The sequence below is a fragment of the Python bivittatus genome, unplaced genomic scaffold, assembly GCF_059951505.1.
Source record: "Python bivittatus isolate LINGU-HERP-01145 unplaced genomic scaffold, Pbiv_v1 ctg000020_np1212, whole genome shotgun sequence".
Lineage (NCBI taxonomy): Eukaryota > Metazoa > Chordata > Lepidosauria > Squamata > Pythonidae > Python > Python bivittatus.
Window position 1 is genome coordinate 130,966,420 of NW_028277030.1, and position 18,254 is coordinate 130,984,673.

The 18,254-nt window shown below is 38.7% G+C and overlaps 1 protein-coding gene across 4 annotated transcripts in view; it reads right to left on the reverse strand.

Annotated features, from left to right (window-relative positions):
- Positions 1-3,018: 3,018 nt before the first annotated feature.
- The window catches only part of PUS10 (pseudouridine synthase 10), a 31,168-nt gene continuing 15,932 nt past the window's right edge, over positions 3,019-18,254 (reverse strand). For 3 of the 4 annotated variants that reach the window (XM_088149673.1, XM_088149665.1, XM_088149675.1), the window contains 10 exons: positions 15,978-16,042; positions 14,179-14,264; positions 12,614-12,739; positions 11,806-11,862; positions 9,376-9,452; positions 8,892-8,947; positions 7,699-7,816; positions 5,491-5,633; positions 4,972-5,071; positions 3,019-4,374 (listed from right to left, as the gene is read on the reverse strand). In XM_088149673.1, coding sequence (XP_088005799.1) covers positions 4,336-4,374; positions 4,972-5,071; positions 5,491-5,633; positions 7,699-7,816; positions 8,892-8,947; positions 9,376-9,452; positions 11,806-11,862; positions 12,614-12,739; positions 14,179-14,264; positions 15,978-16,042 — 867 coding nt within the window. In that variant the 3' untranslated portion in view covers positions 3,019-4,335. Of the gene's footprint in view, positions 4,375-4,971; positions 5,072-5,490; positions 5,634-7,681; positions 7,817-8,891; positions 8,948-9,375; positions 9,453-11,805; positions 11,863-12,613; positions 12,740-14,178; positions 14,265-15,977; positions 16,043-18,254 lie in introns of those variants that run through there. The other variant, XM_088149682.1, reaches the window with a different exon arrangement.

Sequence of the window (18,254 nt, forward strand, 5' to 3'; positions counted from 1 at the left end):
GTCTTTTGAGGTATCAGATTTTACTTATATGCCCATGGTTTAATGTTGTCCTAATGATGGAGAATATCTTCTGCAACTAGTGATCTTATTTGGGCAGTAATTTGTGACTACTAAATTTTGCTTTGAAATTTTGTGTGCAAGGCAGTTGCTTTCATTTGCTCTTCCCATTTCCCTCTTTTTCCAATGAAGTTCTTTTTATAGTCAGAGATTTATCTATATTGTTTTAACAGGGGATTTCTCTTTAAAAGTTTCCTCATGTGCAAGGCTGCACAACTGAACCACTACTCGTGATTCAAGATTGCCACAAAGAGTATTAAGTAGGGCAATGCATTGCTTCACATTTGAAAAGAAAATAGTGCTTCAGTCAGGAACTTGTTAAACAAAATATGTTCTCAGGATTGCAATCTTGCACTGGAGGGGAGCTATGCAGTCTCCAGAAAAATGGCTTAAGGGACTTGGAAAGAGGTGCTGTTTGAGCATCTCTACTGTCTTGAAACTTCCTCTTCAAATCTGAAGCATTACATAACCCTAGCACTAAGGTTCTTCTCCTAGCCTTTGGGTAGGGAGATCCAAAGGATCTTTTTTTAATTTTTCTAGAACTTGGCTGAACAGAGAGGTCCTGGGTAGAACAGCTAAGAACTTCCAAGCTTAACCAAACAGGTTCTGTCCCAAACTTTAATCTGATTATTAAAATCTTAAGCAGCCTACAATATATCTTTTTATTTGAAAACCTGTGCAAGACGTCCACCTGTGAGGCTTATGTCTGGTTTTAAATACGGAAGAGATTTTGCAGGGAAATGATCCTTGTGAGAATATTGCCTAGAACATGGGTTTTTAAAAAAAAAAAAAATTTTTGATGAAAAGGATTATTTTTTTAAAAAAATAATTTTGAAGAAAAAGGATAATGGCATTTTGTGTCTAGCTTTACTGTGAGAAAAAAATAATAAACTAAAGACGTGGATAAACAGATTAATTTTTCAGTTAAATACTGGAAAAATTGGTCATCTGTTTTGAAAAGATACCATTTTGTAAAACTATGTCAGATGTCATCATGCTCCACAGTTGATTTATTGTCACACCAATTATCCCTTAGCATAACTGAAACTGTAACTACTGTTTATGAAACTTCAGATACCAAGCAAGAAAATGAATTGGACTGGAGACAGCCATGCCAATCCCTAGGACCCATTAAATGGGCTGACCATTACCAGTCTGGTAAAGCACTTTTTCTTGCCAAAGTCTTGATGAATATGGATGTATCTGCACAAAGTCATAGCTGTTTAATTATTTATTATATGTCACCTAAGGCTGGTGTGAATAGCTGTTGACGGAACAAACCTTTTGGAGTGGGGCTGCAATAATAAATCTAATAATAAATAAATTCAATCCTGAATGGGGGAAAAAACAAAGAACAGCTGGTTCAGTTGAGAGATGGGAAATGCTTGATTGATCTCTTCCTCTGAGACTGATAAAAGCAGAAAGTGAAGGTTAATTTTATAAAAAGAGCAGAGAAGGGCCCTTGATGTTATTAGACTACAGCTGTCAGCATTCCTCAACACTCGCCTTGGTGCCTGGCGATTTCAGGTATGGGTCAGCAACATCTGGAAACACCATATTACTGCTTCCTAGGCAAGGGTGACACAATTCTATACAATACAATCATTCTAGCCCCTACATCATATTAACTCTGCAGAATATAATACTGACTCAGCCTTAAGTTTAAGAAATAAAAAAATCTAAAGTAAAGTTTTAGCAAATATTCTTGTAAAAGAATTTGGATGTTGCAATCTTACAATCCGAGGAAATAGAGGAATAACTGTGTAAGAATTTTCAGTGGTTCAGAGCAGATTTGGCATCCTGAATCATTTCTTGCTTCTCCTCTTCCTCCAGATTAATCAAGTGAAACTAAGTGGTAATCAAAAGAACCAGCCTGCTCAACTAGCCAAAGACTTCTCTGTTCAGTATCTTGTTCTTAGAATGGCCAACCAGATGCCCCAAAAATTGTTCAAGCAAGATTTGAGTGCAGCAGTAGCCTCCAGTAGTGGTACCAAGCTCCTGAGACCATAATGATTGCTACTTCTGACACTGGAAGTAACATACAATATCATGATAAATAGGTTCATTTTCCATAAATTTGTCTAATCACATTTTAAGTGATTCCAGGTGGCAGTTAACAAATCTCCATCTATGAAAAAGGGTTTTTTTCTGTCCACTTTTCTATGTCATGCATATCATATCCTCCCTTAGTCATAATTTTCCAAGCAAAGAAAGCCTCTTACATAAAAGCAAACTATGCAATATTTGGGTATGACAAAATCAGAAATGCAAAATCTGCAATCATAAAAATTGGGACAATCAGCATTTTTTAAAAGTATCAATTTTGGATTGCCTGGATATATATTTAATTCTTTAACAATATTAACACATTATTAAAAGATGCCAATATTTGAAAGAACAAAAGACAATTCATAAAATGGTGTATGGTCTTGGTAGAAGTACTGATATTTGCAAAAATACAACAATATGGAGAGAGATAGTAAATGGGGTTGGTGTAAGCTAGTTGTAGCTACTGTATATTTCCTTTTCTTTTTCTCATCTCATGCCTTTTGTATTCTTTCGCTTGATATACCAGTAGCAATCTCAGTGCTCAGAATACTGCTCCCTCCCATAGCATGTTTAAGAGAACTCCATGTTTTACAGAAATGCAGAAAACCTTTGGAAGGAAATCCCATTGAGGGAGGTAGCAAAACTGCTTATTGGTGACTCAACATGTAATGGTAACTCCTGAGAGGGTGAGAAAAGAAAAAAAATGTGCAGAGAGGGAAATGAAATGAAGTATACTGCACAGATTAACTCCATGAACTAACATTTTGCTTAATGGGCCATTTTTAAGTTTCTTTTTAACTCAGTTAATTTTCAAGCCTTGATTCGTATTGCTTATTTGCAGCCAGTGAATATGTGTGTACAAATCAGAAACAGTAGCAAACAAGATTTTGAAAGAAAAACAGAATTTATTTTCTTTATAAAAAGTTCTAAACATTTTTGGTTTAAAATCTTCACCTCACATCTTTCTTTACCTCATAACTCTCTTTGCACTTTACATGATCTGGGGGTGGGGAGAGTTGTAACCTTAGCTAAATGTTACTCCTTGAAAGCCTCAAAGGAGTCTTATGGAACAGATTCCACATTTTAGCATAATAACACCCTGCCAAAAGATAAACACATCTTCTTCCTTTAGGAGAATGTATTTTTTTAAGGCTGTATCCATACTGGTGTGTGAGTGTATGTTTATTTATGTATGTGTGAGAATAAATCCCATTTACTCAGATGCAAGTTGCTCTGAATGCAATGGGACTTACTCTTCCCCCAATTAATGATGCACAGGAATACCTCCCAGGAAGAGCAGCCATACAACTGAGTAAACTTATATAGGACTAATCTGCAACACAGTTTTACTAAGATTGCATGCTGATGGCTCAGCAACCTTGCAAACTGCACTATTCAGCAGAAGCTCAACCACAAGAATTAGGAGCCCTCTGATAGGTATCTTACTGCTCTCTTCTGTTTTGGATCTGGAATTCTATTAGCAAGAGATTATTGTGCATAAAAAGTATTCTTAAATTTTGCTATATTCAATGTGCTGCTTCCTTGTATGAACTGCTCTGTTGGCAGTACAATAAAAAAGGTGATGAAGTAGCTGAATTTACCAATATGGTCCCAACAGTGTATATAGGTTAGCCTTGCCCAACTTGCTTCTCTCTAGATGTGTGGGAATAGAACTCCCAGAACTCCAACAATAACAGTAGTGGCTGGAAATTCTAGTGATGTTGTCCCACACATCTGGAAAGCACTTAGCAAGAAAAGGCTACTTTAAGGCATGCAAACACAAGGAAATGTGGAATTAAAAAAATTAACTGAAAAGGTACTGCTAGACAAAACAGGATCTCCTCCTTTTTCTGGTAAAGAGAGCGCAGGGATCTGCTGGAAAAATATGCTTGTTGAGGACTGTCATGCAGCATAACCTTCTGGTATCTAAATCTCCCCCTTTGCACAGAAATTATCCTCTCTTTGAGGATCTGTATCCACATTACATAGGTACACTACATTGTATTGGTAATGGGGTCAAAGTAAAATGCATTCTTTCTAAAATGTGTAAGTCAATTTGAAACAATTCTTTTTAATTAAAAACAAATCACTCTTGAGCAGATCAACATGATCTAAATGACTTACAAGAATCCAGGAAAATCATCCAGCTAGCCTATAAAATGTTTCTCACAGTGGTCTAAATCCTGCGATGGACAAGTTTTTCCCCATCTTGAAAATTAAAATTGCTTCTTAATCATCTAGAGCTGGTGGCCAGTCAACATCCACTGACTGCAGAAAAAAAGAAATAAAAATAATAATTGAATCAGACCTAACTCATTTGCTTGCAGAGTATTTAACCTCAGAGAATGGCTTCAATACAAATCATGGAACAAGTATGGGACTATGACTTCCATCATCCCCCAAGGCACCACTACAATAATGCAGGCTGAGAACCATGGCAATTGTAGTTAAAATATCTGTATGCTGCCAGACTGGGGAAGGCTGAGGTGACAGTACAGCTGAAGTTAACATGTGCTTAGCCTTTAAACAGCCTGGATGAAAAGCCATTTGAAAGCTAACTTGGGGTGTGATCTGACTGTTATGCTGCTAGTCTGGAGTTTAAACTAAAAACTGATGCCCAAAGAACTTTTGGGACTCTCTACATACAAACTAAACCTGCAATTCTCCCAGTCTAACAGGAAAGGTTATGAGGAGGGATGAGATGCTATAGGAAATGACACAGATTGCAGAGATTAGATACACTCAGTCAGACTGCCAGAGTTTAAACAAATCCCCTGTGGATTGCCCCTTAATTTCCTACTGGAAAGACTGATGGCAGCAATTCCATCCTTCTGTCTACAGAGAAATACAAACGGGTGTACCTACTTCTACATCCAGCTCCAAGATGTCAGCAGTTGTCCCCAACAGGAAACCAATGTTGGGCTTGGTTCTTCCAAAATCTCCATGTACAAATTCTTTAACATAACTGACAGATTGCCATTAAGGAAATGAGAAAGATGACTTTGTTAGAATGAGATCTTAGAATATGTACATCTCATTTTTTCTTTTTCATTTTTTCTCTCTCAAACTCACAACTAGGACTAAATGGCAGCATGTAGGAAGTTTTTTGGGGGGGGGGGTTAGAAGGGAGTGTTGTTACTTTTACCACTACATTTTAATCACAGCATCTGGGGGTGGGGGTAAGAGGATAGGAAAAAACATACAGCCTAACATGAGCCATGTGTTAGAATTGTGTTAAATTACACATTTAATTTTTCGGCCCCAAGGAAAACTATACTTGAAGATTTATTTTCATTCATTGTACAATATTTAATACTGTCATTCTACTGAAGAGCTCAAGAGAGAATTCCAGATCATTGAGGCATTTCAGTTCAGAAAGGATACGTCCCTGCTTGTGTCTTCAGGTGAAGACGGAAATGATGCTCATCTATGTACTCTGACTGCATGCTGTGGATGACACGAATTCTGACAGCTAGTGGTCGCCGATGAAGTACACGTAGTGGAGTTTTTTGATCAAGCTTTAATTCCTGCTCAGGAATTTCAGATAAACAAGAAGTACATTACATACATCACAAACCCATGAGATAGAAAATCCAAATGTCAAGCCAGCCATCCTTTCTACTATAAGAAACACAGTGGTAACAAAGTAACCTTAAAAATGTCAAGTTATTCATAAAATACTACGATAGGGGGCTAGAAAATATGATTATCAAATCTGCAGACAAATCAACAATGAGGATAAGAACATTGCAAATCCTTAGGAGGATAGTGTCAAGATTCAAGAAAATGTTGACAAGCTGCAAAATGGGCAAAAACCAGCAAGATGATTTTCAGCAAGGATAAATGCAAAATCCTACATTAGGGTGGGAAAAATCAAAGGCATGCATACAGACTGTGGGGGAACTATACTAGGCAATAGTGCATAAGAAAAGATTCTGGCTATCTTGGTGGATCACAAGCTGAACACGAGCCAACAGTTTAGCTGCAAAAAAAGCAAATATAATTCTAGATGATATCATCAGAAGCATAGTAGTATTCTGTACTAGTGAGACAAGACCTAGAATACGACATCTAATCCTGGGCATCACATTTTAACAAAGACACTAGAACATGTCCAGAGGAGAGCAACCAAAATGATAAGGGGCCTGGAAGCAAAAACTTGCAAGAAATGGTCAGAGGCACTGAGTATGTGTAGCTTGGAGAAGAGAGGGCTATTGGAAGACATGATAGCTGTCCTTGGTAATATGAAGGGCTGTCATGTAGGAGATGGGGAAAAATTGTTCAAAGACATTCCAGAGGATAGCACAGAAAGAATGGATTTAAATTACAAGTAGTCCTCAGATTAAGAACACCTGCTTTACGGACAACCCATCGTTAAGAACAGAGCCTATTGTAGCAAAATTATGCGAGTTAAATATACAATGGTTTGAGTTAATTACACAATACTACTTATACAATATTACTGTTCCGGTTTACATACAAATTTGACTTAAGGACAGACCTTGGTAACGGAACTCATTCTTAAACTGGGGACTACCTGTACAAAGCTGTATATTTTAGTTGGGAATCAGGAAAAAAAATTCTAGCAGTAAGAGCTGTTCAGCAGTGGAACCGATTGCCACAAGAGGTGATGGACTCTGCTGGAAGTTTTTTAAATAGAGGCCTGTTGGCCATCTGCTGGGAATGCTGTAATACTGTAGTAAACTCCTGCACTGGGCAGATCCCCAATGTTCCTTCCAATCCTTACATTCTATGAACTATTTATTGTACATTAATACTAACTGCCATTTCTACTGCCGGGGGCTTGGGGGACAATAATAGCACACATGAACATTTTTAAGAGATATGTAGTAGTCCAAATATCAAATCAATAAAAGCAAACAGATAAATTCATGAAACATTATTCCAATTAATCTTCTTTCTAAATAGGTACCAACATTCCCCAATCTGATGAGCTCAAAATGTGTTGATTTCAATCCCCATAATTCCCTGCTAGCCTGGTCTCCCTGGTGGTTTTACCTGGTGACAATAATTAACAAATCTTCCTGTATTGTTTCTATGTTTCTGAAGTTACTTATAGAAACATGGACATATACTATTTCTTATTTATTTCAGGCGTACAGGACATTTCTTCAGAAAGCAGGTTGATCCAAAGGAGTGGAACAAGCAAATACATCCAACGCCTTTTATAGCTCAGTGGTGGCTTGGACCTTCTTTAATACCCTACCCATTACATAAAGAGCAAGACATTTTCTTGCTAATTCTGTTGAATAGTTGACTGTAACAGCTTTCATCCTAGAGCAACTTGTTCATTAAATAACCCAACACAATGGATCATTTAAAGATTATCCATCTGCACAGAGGCTTCTTACAGAAAATAACCTCTGTGCTGCCAGTGTCACCCTTCTGCAAAACCGTTTTTATATATTATGCTCAAAGCCATTTGCATGATTTCTGCGGTTTTCCACTAAAAAGGGATAGTAATTTTCATCCTGAGTCTGATCAAAGCTAAGCAGGATGGGGCTTGTAAAATCTTTGTACAAGATTAAAAAACAAGCAAACAAATGATAAATACCACCCCAGACATGCAACCTTCATAGAGTCTAGAAATGTAATGTCTTCATTTTGGATCACTTTTTCTGTCCATATTAAGGCACTGTAGGTCTTGGTCTTCTCTTCTTCCCCTTCTTTCATATGTACAATGGCCTCTCTGAAGTAAAAACAAACAACCAATTATAGCAATGTTGCAGAAGAACAGCCATAGACTTCTGATGGGCAGAAGATTTCTCATCAGATATCAGATGTATTTGTGAAGGGGGCAAGTATTTCCTCCTTCATCCTGCAGCACTGCACTGATGGCAAGAGTAGAAAATTTGCAGCGGCAGAGGATTCCCAAAAATCTGCATTCTGTAATCTGATGACCTTTGGGGTATGTTACTTGGTCAATGAATCAATAAAATAAGCTGATCATCTGAAAAGGTAAGCAAATCTCCCAACTCATACTTGTGATCTAACACATTTTAGACCTTTTTATGATCTTGTGTTATGGGCTTCACTGTTATTCTTTTCTCATTATTATTAAATTTATAATCACTATTCTTACATAAGCATGAAAGGCAGTTTACAAGAAGAAAACTAACTACAAAATGTAAAACTCAACTAATCAAAGTAGTAAAATCAAAACTAAAATCAGGACAATTGAAATCAGTTTAATCATTAAAAGCTTGGAAAGAGAGATGCATCTCTCCTATTTTCCTAAGTACTGGAGAGTGGGGATCAAATGTATTAACCCAGGGAACACATTCCATTGCCTGGAAGCCCCACAGGACAGTGCCCCTTCCCATGTTACAGATCAATTAGTGTGATGGAATGGAATTATGAAGGCCAGGCTCAGAGAGATAAACATGTTCTTAGCTTGCCAGAACAGCATGGGAGGATCAAGAGGATGAGACTGGCACCTCCCTGAGGAATTCACACTGTTGTGGCTGGATGACTTTGGGAACTGGGGTTTTAGTCTGGGAAGATTCTTGCTAGAGGTTGTAGCTAATAAACATAGCTGGACTGAATTGGCATTGTCTCTTCGAGTTCCTTGGGCTAGGCCTGACAATTAGCTCCTTTAAAAGAGACTCTTCTGCTGATTTCAGTAAATTGGGCATATTATGTCAGTACTAGGAACAATGAAATGATTCCATTTTCTATGTTATTCACTAAAAAAAAGACTCAACTTGAGATTTTTTTTAAAAAAATCCTGTTTTAAAAAGCTTTATCTAACAAAGTCAACTGACCTGCTGACAAGCTGTAAATCACGAACTTGGACTTTGTCTGAAGAACTGTTGATCCTCTAAAAATGTTTTTAAAAAGTAAAAAATATTAGTAATTGCATGCGATTGTTTTGCAATTAAAATCTGACAATTACTTCTAACAATGGGTAGATAAAGCACTATCCCCTTATCCAATTCTTGCCATATGAGTTATGAAATAAGCAGTGTGCACATACAACTTAAACGCCAGGGCAGGATGTATACTTCATAATTAGGCCGACAATGTATAAAATTGCTATGATAGTCTTCCGTTCTCCGTGGAAGTCAGGGCCCATAGGTGTTTTTCATCTGGACACTGTTTAATATCCTCCAAGAGTAGGAGATCATATTGGTCCCCAGGCAATTTTGCTTTACAGGTAAATTCAGCTTTTGCAAGGAAAACCACTGGTTGCCTGCTTCATCCCAATCCACATGACAGTGATTACAGATCAGCTTTCAAACACTATACCTGTTGAAGTTCCTTCATTTCTACTGCAGCCAACTGGACTCTCCGAGGATTAACCAGCTCAACTGCAAAAGGCCTTCCTATCAACAATGGTGTAATTATGGTGGTGGCAATTAAGAAAGAAGGGTGGGAAGAAAATAAATGTACGATTATAAACTAGTTTACAGATTTAGACATGAGGAAAAAAGAAAATGGAAAATAATCCATTTTCAGCATACTATATATAAAGTTATGTGAAGACATAACTATACCCCACCAAAACTTTTGACTTTTTCGACATATTTCAACATAAAGATATTTGTTCTTCATTTCAACAATATTGAAAGATAAAGGGGATTTAATATAACAAATATCAGGCACCATTTACATTGCTCCATTGTGTAATTTAAATAAACATACATGCAAATTTTGCAGATGGAAAAAGTTAGTACACCCCTACATTTATCACAATCTCAAATACCTAAAGTTAGAATCAGGTGCACAGGATCAGATGCAAATGATTAAATCATCATTATAGAGGATGTGGGAGGAACCTGTCTTATTTAAACCTCAGACATTTAGTTTTATTTGCTCTTTGTTGGTGAAGTGTGTAGTATCACCATGCTTAGATCAAAAGAGCACAATGAGGCCTTCAGAAAGGTTGTAGATGCCTATGAGTCTGGGAAGGGATTTCAAAAGATCGCCAAATGATTGCACATCAATAATTCCACTGTCCAGAAGATCATTTACAAGCAGAGATTTCAAACAACAGCCAACTTGTCTAGGTCAGGCCATCCCAACAAGTTCAGCCCTAGAGCAAGACGCAAGATGCTGAAAGAAGTCTAAGAACCCCAGAATTTCATCATGTGAATTTCAGCCCTTGCCACTATCAGTGTCAAAGTACATGAGTCTATCATTAGAAAGAAGCTGCACAAATTAGATCTGCTTGGGAGGTATGCCAGGAGGAAAACTTTGCTGTCCAGAAAAAACATCAGGGCAAGACTAAAGTTTGCTCATGAACATCTAGGCAAAGGCCAGGACTTCTGGAACAATGTGCTCAGGACAAACAAGGCAAAAACAGAGTTATTTGGCCACAGAACCAGAAGACGTATTTGTTGTTGAATAAATGATTTCAAAGTCAAAATTTCATAGTTTTTTGGTTCAATTACATCACCTTTATCTTTATACCGGGGGGACCCCAAAAAAACCGGAATTATCTTCTGGAGGGCGGGCCCCTTGTACTACAGGCTTCCCCTACTAGGTGAGTGTTCTAGGAACCCATCTGCATCAGTGTACCAGCTGGGTTGTTGTGAGAGGCTGCGTTTGGCTTCAGTGAGTTGGGGTTTTTTTAGAGACTCTTTCAACGCGTTTGCCTATTTCGTGATGGGTGATTCGTGCCTCGCTTGCTTACGCCTGATCAAAGAGACAATCACTTGACTGCGTGCTGTGCTTTGAAGGAGAAGTTGGAGGCTGACCCTGACATCTGCACACACTGTGCTGAGTGTTCAGCAGTTTTTGACTAAAACCGGCATGACCCTTGTGCCCCACCCTCCCTATTCACCCAATCTCGCCCCGTGCGACTTTTTCTTGTTTCCCTGGATGAAAAAAGTCCTCAAAGGGAAACATTTTGCCAATGTGGAGGAGGTGAAACAAAAAACAGCAGAAGCACTAAAAGGCATCAAAACTGACGAGTTCAAAACCTGTTTTGAGCAGTGGAAAAAAAGTCTCGATAGGTGTATTGCATCAAACGGAGAGTACTTTGAAAGTGACTGAAGTTTGAACATGTGAAAATAAATACACAATTTTTTATAAATAAATTCCAGGTTTTTTGGGTCCCCCCTTGTATACTGTTTGAATGAAGATAAAATATTGATATGTCCACATGTTTAAAAAAAAATTACATGCTTCCTTTTTCACATGAATGTAGTTAGCTTGTAAACTTCCTCATAATTAAACTTCTTTAGATAGGCTGTCCATATGATCGCAACCAATTCCATTTCTCAACAGGAATAGGACAAAAAGAAATACAAGAAAATATAGCAGACTCTTTGTGCCCAGAAATGTAAATATTAACAATATTATCAGAAATTCCCTGTGTTCTGAAAAGGACATACAAATTTTCAGCAAAGGAGAAAAATGCTGTTCTTATTCTGGTTTTTTTTAATTATTAAATTCAAAATAAATAATTTAAAAATGCATTCGATGCAACTTCTGAATACTTCCAAATGTTAAGTTCGAATTGCTGGACAGATCTTCCAAGCTGCAGTTTCAGTGAAAAATGCTGATCTTATTAACCACTCAGCAGACTTCTACAATGACCAGGGAGATGGGCACCATGGCCTAAGTGGCCCCTTCCAACGCCATGATTCTATGATCTCAGAAATGGCCTTGTTTTCGTCCAGGGATCATCGACTGTTTTTTCCCATTCAGGGTATTCTCAAGGGTTGAGCTTACCGTTGCCTAATGTTCTCACATCCACATCTTCCCTTCCAGAGGATGAAAAATTAAAACCTTAAAAACAGAAGAAAAACTGAGTTTGCTGAGGCACTACATGAGAGGAATGCAGGGTTAGTGCATGATTTAGAAATCATTTATTTATTTATTTACTAAATTATTTATTAGATTTGTATGCCACCCATCTCCCCCGGAGGGTGACTATGCAAACTAAGCTATTCTGCATGATCAAGGCACATCAGAGTTTTTTTTTTTATCTGCGCTCAGTCGTTACCGACTCTGCAGTGACTGCTTGGACGAGTCCTTGCAGTTTTCAAGGCAATTGTTTCGGAAGTGGTTTGCCAGAGCCTCCTTCCTAGAGCAGAGTCCAGGTGGCGAGCGCAGGAGGCGGGGTTTCCGTTGCTTCGCGCCCTTTTCGGGCACGTGCGGTTTTTTGCGCTTACCGGCAACTGCTCCCGACTCCTTTTGCAAGGCGCCGCCAGCATTTTTCCTCCCACCGGAGTGAGAGTACCCATTTATCTACTCCCGTGAGTTTTCGAACTGTTGGGTTGACAGGAACTGGGGAGGAAACAGGAGCTCACCCTGCTAACGCGAAGGCTGGACTCGAACCGCTGAAGCGTCGACCATTTCTGGCCGGCAACTTTCAGCGTCATTAAGCCGCTGCGCCACCGCATCCCCCATCAGAGTTTAGTTCTACATTAAACAGATGCTGGATTACCTATTTGCATAATTTTCCTGCATTTTTCCATCAGTGCATATATAGCTTACTTAAAGTAATACAGATGAACATATGTATGCAAACACTCACTGTCTGCTTTGAAGGCAGCCATGAGATGCTCCAGGATCAATTCTTCTACAGATGATTCCATTTTCCTCTCTCCATCTATAATCCAGGGAGTCTGAGGTAATGTTCTTGAATATTTATTATATCTTCCTGTTTCAAAAAGAAACCGACACATACCAAAAAAATGTGCCATGATATTTATTAACTTTTAGCTCAGCAAAAGTAAATAAAAGCATTTTACTAGAAGCCAAGTGCATAGCAAAGGAAATCACCATTATAAAGCATGCATTAGAAGATGCCTCAAGAATTGCTTCTTAAGTTGCTTTTTCCTCATCCCTTGAGCAGTGAAGTCTGTAATATAAGCTTGCTTTGAAAATATAAGCTTACAGCTAGTTGATCTATTGTGATATACAACACATCACATGTTAAGGTTGTTTCTGTCTACTATGATGAAAAACAGCTGGATAAATATTTGCATATCATCTAATATTTTTGACCCCGGATAAAGAAAACTAGCAAACGCAAACAATACAACTATGACTTTCAGCAGCAGATTTCAGTATGCTTCTGGTGATACATACACATTTCCAAGATGCTTTTCCAATGATTTCAGCACAGTACAGTAGTTGTCAAGTGAGTACAGGCCTGGCCTAAGGAAAACTGCCAAATATAAATACCACTTCCTAATACCCGGCTTTAATCAGAAATAGACTGTGATTTGAAAAACAAACCCTCATTTGAAATCAAACTGATAATACATTTGCTTTGCTTCTTAGAGAAAGTGATAAGTTGTTTTACAAAATGGATTTTTTTTATTAAGGTTAAAATACACACATTACTATTTTTGGTAGCTCTTAATAGACTTTTGCTGATTACGACTGAATGATGAGTTTTTATCATTTGATTATTGTTAAAGGATGACATATGGGAAGAAGAGATCTTTTTTTCTTTTTTTTTATTGAAATACTAAAGAAGGTGTTAAATTACTGAAATTGTTTATACTTGTCCGGAGGGAGGAGGGAGTCATCTTTTATATATTCTCCTTTCCTTTTTTCTATCTCTTTGCACTTCTCTTTTTCTTTACTTTACTTTTTATATTTTCCTTAGTTTGTGTTAGGTTTTTATCTTTATATTTGTAAACTCTAATAAAATTATTATTTAAAAAAATGAAATCAAACTGATATACTACACATATCAATATCCTTCAGTGGGGGTGAATGTCAGTGACTTTTTGACACTTCCTTAATATTGATCATGGCTCACCTGTGCTGTGCCATTATACCTCTCCATACAAAACAAAATTGAGGGTTTGTTCATATAATCATATTGGTTTCTGTCCCAGTATCAACTGATAGTAGCCTTTTGTCATTAAACAGAGAACATCATTGCTCAGTAGTCCTGAAAAGGAGTAATCCTTTTCAACCTCTAGTTTAAAGACCTCAGAGCTACTGCCTATCAAACTTGCACATCGACCACAAAGGCCTAGTAAAAGATGCATTTTTTCCAGTGAGAAATTATGACTACCAAGTAGCTAACCTTTTAAGTAAAGAAAAGAGAAAGACATTAGAGGAAAAACATTTGTTTCTTACCAGCCACAAAAATGGCACCATTGTTGCACTGAATATCAACAGCTGAGCAAGGAGTTTTAGGCAAACTTGGAGGAGATGGATAGTTCCTGTATTAGAGGAGATACAAGGAACAATTCACTAGAGAAAAAATTAGGGAAAAATTTAAACACTGTGCAAAATAAATAGATATGGGAGTATCTAAAAATGTTTCAAAAACATATTTTATAATGTAAACAATTTAAAGAATGCAATATTGTACCTAAGAAATAGAAGCAGATGAAAAATTAATTCATAACCTTAGTAATATTCAAAATCTGAGCTGATCTACCATAACCAAAGAAACATGAGCAGGCCAGTAGGCTCCTTGAGCAGCATGTAATGGATGCACATCCCCAGAGCACCCTAAGCACAGCACAGGGACTTCATTCTGGCTCACAGCAATGCACCCTTCACCTTTGTCAGAAGGAAGAAATAAGATCTCTTTCCTGGCATTTCTGTAGCATCTCCTGCAGTGATGAGCAATCAAAACCACTGAGCACACCTTTCTCTCCTAGTCATTTCACAAAGACATCTGCAGTACTGTTACTCTCCCACTACTCACCAGTCTACCCAGACCCAGCCAATTTTACATCTCCCTACTGATACCAACCCCGAAATGTATAATATTGCCACGTTCTGTACAACAGCATGCAAAACCCACTAAATATTAACTGTTAGCTTGAGCAACTCACGCTTGACACAACTCATGCCTAAACTGCTATTATTACTCCTGTTGCCCAGTTTCACAGCTTTTGTAGCCATGATTTATTATTTTAGCTTTTTAAATAGCATAGATTCTGGGTTTGCTTACCATTTTTATCCCCATCCCACCCCTATCCCACATCATCACTCTCTTTACTATTTTTAGACATTCTCTTTTTTTGTTAGAGCTGTTAACCTCATAGTGACTATGTTTTTTACTTTATGTTGGCTGAACATTGAAATAAAGATACTGTAAAAAATGTTTGCAACACCGCTACCCACCCTTTCTAAGTTGTTCATGACCCTCTGGCAGATCCCTATCCAGTTTGACCTTAGCTTGGGATCATCTGCAAATCTGATAAGTATTCCTTCCATTTCATCTTTTAGGTCGTTTATAAAGATGTTGTATGGATGTTGGGCCAAGGATGGAGCTCCAGGAAACCTACTTGATACTTTTTTCAGGACAATGCAGAACCACATATGAGCGCCCTTTGGATGTAGCTGTATAACCAGCTGCAAATCCACCAATCCATAACACTAACTAGCTGTGATGGAATGGACTTATGAAGGCCAGGCTCAGGGAGATAAGTGTGTTCTTAGCCCCCAGCAGGAGCATGGGAAGTTCAAGAAGATGAGGCTGGCACCTCCCTAAGGAATTCACGGTGTTGTGGCTGGCTGGCTTGGGAACTAGGGTTCAGTCTGGGGAGATTTTCTGTCTGGAGGTGGTAGCTAATAAACGCAACAGAACTGTATTTGCCCTGTCTCTTGGAGTTCTTTGGGCTGCACACTTTTGTCTAGTCTGTCTACATGAGAGACATGAGATCATGAGAGATCATGAGAGACCTTCCCAAACACTTCACTGACTTCAGGGCATACTGCATCCATAGTTTTCCTCTGCTGTATCATAAAATCACTCTGTCATAAAAAAATACAAGGTTAGCCTTATATCCTGTTCTTAACAAACTCATGCTGACTCCTGGTAATAGCATTATTTTCCAAGTGTCTGCTGACATGCCGCTTGACTATCTTTGTATTGTGAAATTATGTATATGTATAAAATAAATTCAGGAGTTCCTTACTTGTGAAACTCTTCTTCATCAATCATATCCAAAGCCTTTACCACGGCCATTCTGGTGAAGACTGACTATAGAGAAAAGTAAAATATTACCCAAGTTATCAGTCATTGCAAAGCTTATTCTTTCTGTTTAATTTATTTTAGCTAATTAGGAAGCGGCTCTCCAATGGCTTATCTGATAATATTGCTTTGTTCACTGCTTTCTTATTGTGTTCTAAGCCTGGTGCTTTATTATAGAAGAAAATTCTTACATTTGATTATAGACTTAGGCTTTACAAATTCTAACTGCAGGTTGCTTTGGATGCCAGTCTTATCTAGGAAGTATGTGCCTCCCTGTATTTTATATTAGTCTTATTTATTTCATATACATAAATATATTTATATTTATATAAATATTTATATTTATTATATTTCATATAATCGCCCAGAGTTCCCCCATTGGGGGGAGATGGGCGGTTGAAAAATTTAATAAATAAATAATAAATAAATATGACTGCCTATCTTGCAAATTCTGGCCTGCTAACAAAATTTAAAAACTATACAAACCAAACAATAATCAAAGACAAAGACAAACATATTATGGCAACAAAGGAAACCAGCAACCAACACATCTGGACTCAACTAACCTCCTGACCCCATCCCTAGGAAAATAGCCAGACCTTAATGGCTTCCCAAAAAACCAACAGGGTTGGGGCTAACCTAATGTTGGGTGGTATGGTGTTCCAAAGGGCAGGTGGTATGGCAGAAAAGGCAAGTTTCCTGGGTCCTGCCAGATGTCATTCTCTAATGGATGGGACTCAGAGAATTCCCCTCCTGTCAGATCTGATGGGACTGATAGGGACAACTGGAGAAAGGCGATCCTTCAAATGACCCGGTCCCATGCCATGAAGGGTTTTATAGGTGACAATCAGCACCTTGAATTACATCCAGAAGCCTACTGAGAGCCAGTGCAGCTCACAAAGTAAAGGTGTACATGGACAAATACGCCCATAATTGCTTGTGCCGCCACATTCTGGACTAATTGCAGCTTCTGGATGTTCTTCAAGGGTAGCCCCATGTAGAGCACATTGCACTGACCAAAGCATAAGTGACCATGTGCTGTGCTTCCTGGTCCAGAAAGACACACAATGGGCATACAACACAAAGCTATGTAAAACCCTCCTGGCCACTGCTGCCACCTACTCCTTGAACAGGAGCTGTGAGTTCAGGAGGACTCCCAAGTTGTGCACCAATTCTGTCTAGGGAAGCACAAATCCACCTAGAACTAACAATGGCAAGTTACTGGCACCAGGAGGCCCACAGGCACTCAGACTTCCTAGGGCTGAGCTGAAGCCTGTTCTTCCTCATCCAGATTTCCACAGCCTCCAGACACTGAGACAGAACCTCCAGAGCATCACCTGAGCAGCCCAGGATAGAGATGTACAACGGATGATACTTTACCCCATGCTGTCAGATTACCTCACCAGCTTCATGTAGATGTTAAATAGGATCAGGGGAGCATTGAGCCCGGGAGAAAGGGGTCGTGAGCTGGAGCTCTTCCCCCCCCACCCCAGTCAACACCAGCTTGGAGAAGAACCAGCATAAGACCATGCCCTCAACTCCTAACCCCCAGACCTAGTTCAGAAGAATACCACGATTAACAATACTGAAAGCTGCTGAAAGATTAAGGAGACCAAGGATGGATGCACTACCCTCATCCTGCTCCCTCCAGAGGTCATCCACAAGCACTATTAATGTGGTCTCAGCATCATCCTCAAGACTGAAACCTGACTAAAAGGGATCTAGATAATCTACTTCCTCCAGGGCTCTCTGAAATAGTAGCACAGCCACTTTCTCAATAATCTTCCCTAAAATGGAAGCCTGAAGACAGATGAAAATTGCCCAAAATGATCAGGCCTAGGGATGGATTCTTGAGGAAGGAGTGGATCACCACCTCCTTAAGTGTCATCAGGTCTATCACTTCTCTCAAGGATGCATTCACCACCACCCAAACCCAACCATGTATCATCTCCTTGGAAGCCTTAGCTAATCAGGAGGGACATGGATCTAACGCAGAGGTGACTGAGATTACAGCTCCCTGTCCACTTCCTCAGGACTAATAGGATCAAACTGTTCCTAGATAACCAAGTCAGACTCATCTTCAGTCAACTCCATGGGACCTGCCCCAAGGCCAGAATCCAAGCAACCATCTGCCAGATCTCTAGAGTATTCCTCACAGAGGGTCTATAAATGAGTCTCCATACCCCCACTTCCCCAGAAAGGACCAGGTTACTTGAAAAAC